Below are 9,841 nucleotides of genomic sequence, written 5' to 3'. Positions count from 1 at the left end.
TCCTACTAGCTAGCTAGCAGGATTTACCTTAATGAGTCTTCCACCTCTCTGTCATAGTAACTTAAGTGCTCATTTCCAGTCTTTCCTTGTTAAAATAAGTTTTCATTATCTAAAATATTCTGCAGTGTAACACATCGTAGAGGTTAGATTGGTTTGGGTTTAAGGGAATCTGATTTATGTTCCTCAAGCGTATATTAATAGAAAGGTAGTTAAACACAAAGGGCCCATAATAGCAATGTGCAGTGTAAAAAAAGGAAAATTATAGTCAATGGCAAATAGGGAATGTTAATATGAAGTGATGATTTGTAAAAATTATTTAGCTCAACATAATTTATAGTACATTTGCATCAAATTTGTAATAACATCTACAAGCATCCTCGTTTTTTAATTGTTCATAAGATGATCTCAAAAAGGAAAGTAGAAACACTAAAAATAACTGAGCTTGGTACTCTTTAACTACTAATGTAACTGCTCAAGGTTGCTATGAAGTTAGAAAACATTACATTAGAGACAGTAGTGTCATAATTAGTGAGTTAGTGAAGTTCTAGATGAGAATTCTGTCATTGCTGCAATTATGGCTTCAGGAAAAGACACTTGTCCATCTTTACCTAAACTCACCAATAGCTGCTCTGATGAGAGTTCATACAAGGCTCCTTATAAGTAAGGATTTAAGGGTTCTGGGTTTTTCAGTCTGGGAGCTACATAGATGAGGATAATAAATTTGTGCCTCCGTTTGGCATCTATGTAGAAAACTTTATGTTCCAGAGGAAAAAAGCAGGGAACGCAAGTCTGACGTGAGTGTATAGCATATGTTCAATTCAGGAAGCAAGTTACTTACCAAATTTTTGTGACTGTGGCCAGACATTCGTTTAGGCAACAGGTAGGCCTGAAGCAAAGCATGGTATGCTGCCTCCTCCTTTAAAAACAGGTTGAAATGAACATCGTGGGCAAATTGTAAAGGACAGCATGTAATTGAAGGTATAGGTATCCAGCTGTTGGTCTTGATCTTGGTAATACTTGGGATTTAATGGATTGATTATCCGGTGAACTTCAAACGCTGGCACAGCTCTCCGTGGGACCCAGCTGCAGTGGGACCCAAAGATCACAACACAATTGCCTCCATTCCCTAGAATGATGCTGAAACAATTTTGTTCAACTCACAAGATACCCTTTCTTCTTACTTTCCTCATCTTCAGGTATACTGATGTTCATTTGCCACGGTTTTCATTAAAGCAAGGGATGATTCCAAGATACTATGTTATGCCTTGGAAGGAAAGCATGAAATTCAGGAATGTGAATATGAAGGTATGTTCCCATAAATATTCATAGTAGAAAGCCTGTACCATTTAATATGTCTATAAATACGCATGGAGCCCTGGTGGTGCAGTGTTTAAGAGCTTGACTGCTAACCAAAAAGTTGGCAGTTCAAGTCCAGCAGCTGCTCTTTGAAACCCTATGGGGCGGTTTTACTATGTCCTAAAGGGTCACTATGAGTCAGAATTGACGCTACAGCAACAGGTTTGGGTTTTTTCTTGGTATGTCATTAGGTGTTGTCAAGTCAGTTCCAACTCAACAGTGATCATATGTACAACAGTGATCGTATGATACACTGCCTGGACCAGCACCATCCCTACAGTCATTGCTATGCTTGACCCCATTGTTGCAGCCATTGTGTCCGTGCATCTCATTGACGATATTCCTCTTTTTTGCTGACCCTCTACCTTACCAAGCATGATGTCCTTCTCCAGGGACTGGTCCCTCTTAATAACATGCCCAAAGAAGTCTCACCATCCTCACTTCTAAGGAGCGTTCTGGCTGTACTTCCAAGACAGATTTGTACGTTCTTTTCAGTATTCTTCACCAACACCATAATTGAAAGACATGAATTCTTCAGTTCTTCGGCCTTCCTTGTTCATTGTCCAACTTTCACATGCACATGAGGAGATTGAAAACACCATGGCTTGGGTCAGGCGCACATTAGTCCTTAAAGTGACATCTTTGCTTTTTAACACTCTGAAGAGGTCTTTTGCAGCAGATTTGCCCAATGCAATGTGTCATTTGATTTCTTGGCTACTGCTTCCGTGGGGGTTGTGGATCCAAGTAAAATGAAATCTTTAACAATTTCAATCTTTTCTCCATTTATCACGATGTTGCTATAAATACGCAAAAACTATTTTGATGTACTTCCATAAACTTTCAAGCAAAAGTTAAATAGCAATATCATATCCAGATAACCCAATTACAACCTTAAAATAGATTTACTGAAGGTTTTCACAATTATAGGTTCACCTTTTTCTCCACATCATGCCAACTTGCACTGAATGTTGGTAAACAGCTCAACAGAAGCAGGTGCCATTAATATTAATGCTACAGTACAGAGCATGCATTTTTAAAGTTGTACTGACTGTAGTGTTAGAGAGCCATGGGACTGCTGTGGCTAGATTTACAGATAGGACTCGTTGCCTACTCAGTGCCTTTGTTTAGTCGGTAGTTTCAAAACATTTTCCAAATTAGATTTACCATTTTTGTGAAAAGGTGTTTATTTAAAGGAAAATAGAATATATAGAAATTCAGACTGAGATTTCAATTATGATGCTTAGTAAGAAATGTGTTTGTATAACTGATTTGCAAATTTCAAATGGTTAAGCAATTAATGTTGAATAAGAATATACTTTGCCAAGACAAGGCTGATACTACAAAATTCATTTTACGGTATGTAAAATATAGTACAAAAATATGGTTCCATTATTTTCTTAGAAAATGCATACATGCAATGTAATAAATGAAGCTGCATTTGCCCTGAGATGATTACCTCATATGTATTTTTATCTGGTATTTTGAAAACAAAAATTAAACTGAAGAAATCAAGACTCAAGTATCAGACTTAAACACTAAATTTATGTATGTTCATGTTGAGTTCCTACAGTCTTAATACTGGGCTATACTTTATGTACTTTAGTGGCTTTTTATCAAGTCATTGTTCAGTGTCATATATAACTTGGCATAATGATGATACTAGTATTTATCTTTTTCATTCCTTAGAACTGCAGGGTATAAAATCAGAAAAGAAAAACTGTTTTGAAGGCATTAGCACATTTCTTCTTGACCTTATGCTTTAGAGCTTTAATTCAGTATAATGCTTTCATAGCTGTTTTACTTTCACAAATTACATGACAGCGTTTCTCACAGCTTTTAAAATATAATTACTGGCTGGTGGGTAGAACATTCTACCTTATGGAATTACCATAGAATTAAATAAGGAAATCAAATGAAGTGAACACATTGAATAAATGCTAGCTTATGCTTTCCTTCTTTCCCTTTACCCTCACTATTTTTCCTGTGGGAGATGTGAAAACGCAGCATAAGGCTGTACCCAATAAGTCAGTAACCTCAAATGGCTGTTATTTATCCAGCAGCAGTTGCAATAGCAACGTCATATTTAATGTTTAATAGTTTTAATACTTAATAGTTAACAAAACCTTTTTTAATCACGTGTTTTAATCAATCTTCAAGGAGTCCTTTATTATTCCCATTTTATATTGGAGCAAACTGAGTTTCATGAGGGTAAATGACTTGTACAAGGCCCTGTTATAAGTAGTAAAGCTAGAGTTCAACAATCAGTCTCCAAGTTTATCTTCCTGGGAGCCGGGTAACACTCACAACAGAGTATCACCTTTGAAAAAGATGTTCTGTCCACTAGACCTTCCTTTTGAACAGGAACAGTTAGAAAAACTCTTGGGAACCTTATATTTTAACCTGTCAAGAAAGCAACATTTGATGTGATATACCCAGTTTTTCTCTCTTAGCATGCAGAAGCGTGTGGGATATACACTGGCCCTTTAGAAGACTCTCTGTTTCTGAATCACAGTGAAAGGCTTTGCCATGGGGAAGATCGTAAGGTGGTCTTGAGGAAAGGCCCACCGGAAATAAAAGTTGCAGATATGCCTTTGCATTCTCCCCTCTCCAGATACCAAAGCACTGTGATTTCCCATGGCTTCAGAAGACGACTGGTCTGATGAAACAAAAATAAAGTAATAAAGTGTTTCAATGTGTGTGTGTCTCTCTCTCCCTCTCTCTTCTCCTCTCCCATCTACCTCCTCTCTTTCCGGTAGATATTTAAGTCCATTATACATTTGCATTTCATCTACAGGTTGAGTTTGTTAACAGTGTCTTAGCCTGGGTTCACTAGAGGAGCAAAACCAGTGAAGTATATAAAAATACGTGTAGAGAGAAATTTACTTCAAGGGAATGGCTGACACAATTGTGGGATCTGGAAAGTCCAAAATCTGCAGGTCAGGAGGCAGGCTGGTGGCCTCTGCTGGCTCACGGGGTTACGGGGGTTGGCAAATCCAAAATCTGCAGGCCAGGCTACAGGCCTGAGACTTCTGCAGGCTTATGTCCCAAGAACCGGAAGTCAGGCAACAAGCAGAGTGCAGGGTTGAGCTCTTGCCAGAACTTCCATTTATATACTGGAGCAGGCCACACCCCAGTCTTAGGCTCGGTACTCCAAAGAAAAAAAACCAGTTAAATGTATATATATATAGAGAGAGAGAGAGATACCAAGGAAATGGCTCACGTGGCTGTAGAGGCTAGAAAGTCCATGGGTCAGGCTGAAGGCTTCTCCTGACCTGTGTAACTGCGGGGGCTGTCGAATCCAAGATAGGCAGGTCAGACAGCAGGGCTCTGGCTCACAGGCTATGGAAGCTGACTAATCTCAAGGTTGACAGGTAAGCTGCTAGCTCAAGTCCCAAGAACCAGCTGTCAGATGAGGATCCAGAGCAAGCAAAAGCTGGTGAGCTTTGCCAGAGAGTCCACATACACTGGATGCAGGCCACACCCCAAGGGAACTCCCTTTTAACTGATTGACTCCTCATAGATCTTATCATAGAGGTAATTACGTTATATCAGATCTCATTATGGAGGTGATTACATCATTACATAGCTGCCAAACTGCATCATTACTGCCAAACCACTGAGAATCATGGCCCAGCCAAGTTGACACACACAACCTTAACCATGAAACTTACCCTTTCAACTGACTGGCTGCTCACATCAAGTCACAAAATGGAAGATGATTACATTGTGTCTGCCAAATCATGGAGAGTCACAGCCTAGTCAAATTGACATAACATTAACCATCACAAAAGGCTATAAACCAATTGCATAGTTTGTAGATAAAAGCTTTAGAAAGGAAATAGGCTCTGAAAACAGCTGAGATGAAGTGGGGGAGTGAGAAAAACTGCCTCACCTTTTGCTGACATTGATTTCACATCACATAATTAAAAGCAGACTGGCCCAATCCCACCCTCTTCCCTCACTACTACCTTTCTTTCCTCCTCATCCCATTTATGATGGTTATTCCCTTCAAAATAGTGTCAGATGAGACACACTGGAATGTCAGAGTTTCAGGGTATAGAAATTATTTTTGTTACTTTTCTGACTGCCCCCAACACTTTTCTGGCCTTACCCCACCAACTCACACACCCACCAGTGTACTCTGGACACTGGTAACTATTCAACATGGTAATTAGAAGTGTTCGGCAGACAATTCCATGACATAGTTTAGCTAAGGGAGATGTACTTTTGTGTTGGTTCCATGTATCCAAATAATCAATTTGCTAGAGGAATTTTTTCACATAATTTAACAGCTAAAGAATTATCATAGCAGATCCAAGCCATGCTTCATCCAGCCAACTGCTCATATCTGGCAATAGCACCAAAGAAACTATTATACAAAGATACAGATGTCCCTCTAACATCAAATTAAAACAGAAAAAACTAAATAAATACATGTGGTGTTGGTCTCTATCAAGTCAAATACATATATACAGGGTAATTAAAAGAACACAAAATTTTTTTTCTCAGTAAATAGTTTACATATGAATATGTAATCAAAATTTATAAATGTTTAAAGAAACAGTACAGTTATTTATTCAATGTTACGAATGTTCAGTATGCCCCCTTCATATTGCACAAAAACCAAACCCAGTGACATCGAGTCGATTCCGACTCATAGTGACCCTATACGACAGGGTAGAACTGCTCCATAGAGTTTCCAAGGAGCACCTGGTGGATTCGAACTGCCGACCCTTTGGTTAGCAGCTGTAGCACTTAACCACTACGCCACCAGGGCTTCCTTCATATTGCACAGTACATAGCAATTCTCTTGTCTAATACACACCAGGCCCTTTGTAGCGTATCGTAGTGTGATGGATTGCTTTTGTGTGACCTTTTTGTGTCTTGTAACTCCCACCCAAGTGATTGGGTAAGGCCATGCAAAAAAGATCTATGGAGCCCTAATGAAAGGACGGGTCAGTTTTGCCATCTCACTAGGCTTAAAATGAGCCATTCCCAGAGGCGAAAGGAGAGGATCTCACCACTACCAAGGAAGAAGGACCAAGAGTGGAGCCCAGGATCCCTGAGCTGAGAAACTCCCAGAATCAGGAGACAGCACACTGTAAAACTGAAGACAGCGAGAAGCAGTGGCAGAGAAACAGCGGCAGGAGAGACCAGCAAGAGACCGCACAGTGGGCTTCTCAGCCCACAGAGAGAAAGCTGAGTGCCTTTGGGCAGGCAGGAGGCTTGCTGGAAGAGTCGAGTGCCTTTGGGCACTTGGTGGAGCTAGGTTTGCTGACCCACCGAGCTAGAGCTGAGTGCCTTTGGGCCAAGTCTTACTGGTGGAGTGTTGTGTCTTTGGGCACCCCAAAGTGTTACAAAGCACCTAAAAGAGCTTTGTAACACTTGCCCAAGCAGGGCCAGAGGCTGAGGGGCCAAAGAGAGGCACACCTGCAGACACAGTTGAGAAAAGGCTGTCCTGATGGAAGAACTGTATCCTGAGCATTCCTGAACCTGGACAGTAACCTATTAACCAAAAAAACCAAACCCCTTGCCCTTGAGCCGATTCCGACTTCTAATGACCCTATAGGACTGGGTAGAAGTGCCCCATAGAGTATCCAGGAGCTGCTCTTGGATTGGAACAGCGGACATTTTGGTTAGCAGCTAAGCTCTTAACCACTGTGCCACCAAGGCTGCAAGTTACTTCCCTAATAAACTCCATAATCATGAGTATTGTCTGTGAGTTCTGTGCAGCCATTGCAGTGAATTATTGAACCCAGGAGAGAAGTGGAGAGTGCCACGGGAGGGACGGTTGGTGTCAGAATTAGTAAAGAGGTGGAGGGAGGAGGAACGTCTGACTTCTGCCTCATTGGAATTAGCTTTGGCTGTTGATTTTCCTTCCCCCTTGTAAAGTTTTTTTTTTTTTTGTGAAGTTAGAGGTCAGATGCCACCACCACACCATTTTTACACATAACATCAAAAATACTTGAAATTGCAGCCTTAGAGGAGATGTAGTGCAAATTTGAGATTCTTGGCATATCCTCACTGAAAAATAGATTATTAAATACATTTTTGAAAGCGTTAGGCCATTTTAAATTATCCTGTATATATGTATGTTGTGAAGAATAGGAAGCACCAGTACAAGGGAGAGTTGCCTGGTGGACAAGGGATGCCATAATACTTTTGCTGATGGACTTTCTGAAAGGCTTCTTAGACCTCTGAAATAAACCAACCAAAAACCAGACCCAGTGCCATCAAGTCGATTCCGACTCATAGTCACCCTAGACAGAGTAGAACTGCCCCATAGAGTTTCCAAGGAGCGCCTGGTGGTTTCAAACTGCTGACCCTTTGGTTAGCAGCTGTAGCACTTAGCCACCACGCCACCAGAATTTCCAGACCTCTGAAATAGGCTTCCCTTATTAGACACAAATATTTTTATTTATTAAAAGTCTGTCCTTTGGGGAGGATTAATAGCCTTATACCTTTAAAAAAAAATAAAAACAGCCTTATTGAGATATAATTCACCGAACAATTCACCTATTTAAAGTGTACGATTCAGTGGTTTTTAGTATATTCACAGCTATGTGCAGCCATCACAAATTTTAGAACATTTTTATACCTCAAAAAGAAACCTATACCCTTTAGCTATCACCCCCAACCCTCTACCACCTCTAACTTTAAGTAACCACTAATCTACTTTCTAAGTCTATAGATTTGCCTATTTTGCACATTTCATGTAAATGGAATCATATAATATGTTGTCTTTTGTGTCTGGATTCTTTCACTTAGCATGTTTTCAAGGTTCATCCATGTTGTACCATGTATCAATACTTTATTCTTTTTTATGGTCAAATAATATTCCACTGTATAGATATATCACATTGTTCATTCATTCATCAGTTAACATTTGGGTTGTTTCTACCTTTCAGATATTATAATACTGCTATAAACATTCAGGGAACCCTGGCCGCATAGTGGTTAAGAGCTACAGCTGCTAACTAAAAGGTTGGCAGTTTGAATCCACCAGGTGCTCCTTGGAAACCCTATGTGGCAGTTCTCTGTCCTGCAGGGCTTCTACGAGTTGGAATCGACTTGATGGCAACAGGTTTGGTTTTTTGGTTTATAAACATTTGTGTGCAAGTGTTTGTGTGGATATATATTTTCATTGCTCTTGGATATATACCTCGGAATGGAATTGTTTTACTTCTTCCTTTCCAATCCGGATGCTTTTTATTTCTTTTCTTTTTTGCCTAATTGTCTGGATTAGACCTTCCAGCACAATACTGAATAGGGGTGGTGAGAGCTATGGGTTTTTCAGAGACCTTTATCAGGCTGAGGATGTTCCCTTCTAGTCCTAGTGTGTTAAATGTTTGTATGATGAGGGGTATTGAATTTTGTCACAGGATTTTTCTGTATCTATTGAGATCATCATGTGATTTTTCTTTTTTATTATTTTAGTATAGTGTGTTACACTAATCGATTTTTTGATATTAAACCAACTTTGCATACCTGAGATAAATCCCACTTGGTTGATGTATAGTTCTTTTTACACACTGCTGGATTTAGTTTGCTAGTGTTTTTTTGAGGATTTTGTATCCATAGTCATAAGTTATTTGTCTGTAGCTTTTTTGTGATGTCTTTATCCGGCTTTGGTACCAGGGTAATACTAACATCATTAAATGAGTTAGAAAATGATTTCTCCTCTTCTGCTTTTTTTAAGAGCTTGAGAAAAATTAGTATTAATTCTTCTATAAATGTTTGATGCAACTAACTAGTGAAGCCATCTGGGCCTGCTCTTTTCTTTATTAGTAGTTTTTTGATTACTAATTGAATCTCTTTACTTATTATAGGCCTGTTCAGATTGTCAGATTGTCTATTTCTTCTTGTTCCAGCGGCTGCAACAATGGGCTCAAACATAGCACCAATTGTGAGAATGGTGCAGGACCAGGCAATGTTTTGTTCTGTTGTATATAGGGTCACTATGAGTTGGAACCGACTCCACAACACCTAACAACAACATTTCTTCTCGAGTCAGTTTTAGTAATTTACATCTTTCTCGGAGTATGTGCATTTCATCTAAGCATGCAAGTGTTTATACTGTAGTAGTTCTTTATAATCCTTTTTATTTCTTTAAGGTTGTAGTAATGTCTCACTTTCATTCCCGATTCTAGTTATGTGAGTCTTCTCTCGTTTTTTCTTGATCAATCCAGTCTAAGGTGTCATCATGGATTGAATAGATGTGTCAACATGGCTAGGCCACGATTCCCAGGCTGTGTGGTTGTCCTCCATTTTGTGATCTGATGTAATCTTCCTATGTGCTGTAAATCCCAATCTCTACCTGTGGATAATGAGGCAAGATTAGGTTATGTTAAAGCGGATTAGGGTGGGGTACAACACCCTTACTCTGGTCCCAGCCCTGATCCAAGGCAAGGGAAGTTTCTCTGGGGTATGACCTGCATCACATTTTATTTCACAAGAGATAAAGGGAAAGAGAAGTGAGCAGAGA

At 39.6% G+C, this 9,841-nt stretch overlaps 1 protein-coding gene across 1 annotated transcript; it reads left to right on the top strand.

Annotated features, from left to right (window-relative positions):
- The first annotated feature begins 555 nt into the window (after positions 1-555).
- TEX43 (testis expressed 43) lies at positions 556-4,222 on the top strand. The gene is made up of 3 exons (XM_049873530.1): positions 556-660; positions 1,197-1,305; positions 3,807-4,222. Exons 1-3 carry the CDS (start codon positions 575-577, stop codon positions 4,014-4,016), a joined length of 405 nt encoding a protein of 134 aa, XP_049729487.1. The 5' UTR covers positions 556-574; the 3' UTR covers positions 4,017-4,222.
- The last annotated feature ends 5,619 nt before the right edge of the window (positions 4,223-9,841 follow it).

The sequence above is a fragment of the Elephas maximus genome, chromosome 2 (assembly GCF_024166365.1).
Source record: "Elephas maximus indicus isolate mEleMax1 chromosome 2, mEleMax1 primary haplotype, whole genome shotgun sequence".
In the NCBI taxonomy this organism is placed as follows: Eukaryota; Metazoa; Chordata; class Mammalia; order Proboscidea; family Elephantidae; genus Elephas; species Elephas maximus.
The sequence above is the reverse complement of the archived record's forward strand: the minus strand, read 5'-3'. Positions and strand labels throughout refer to the sequence as shown.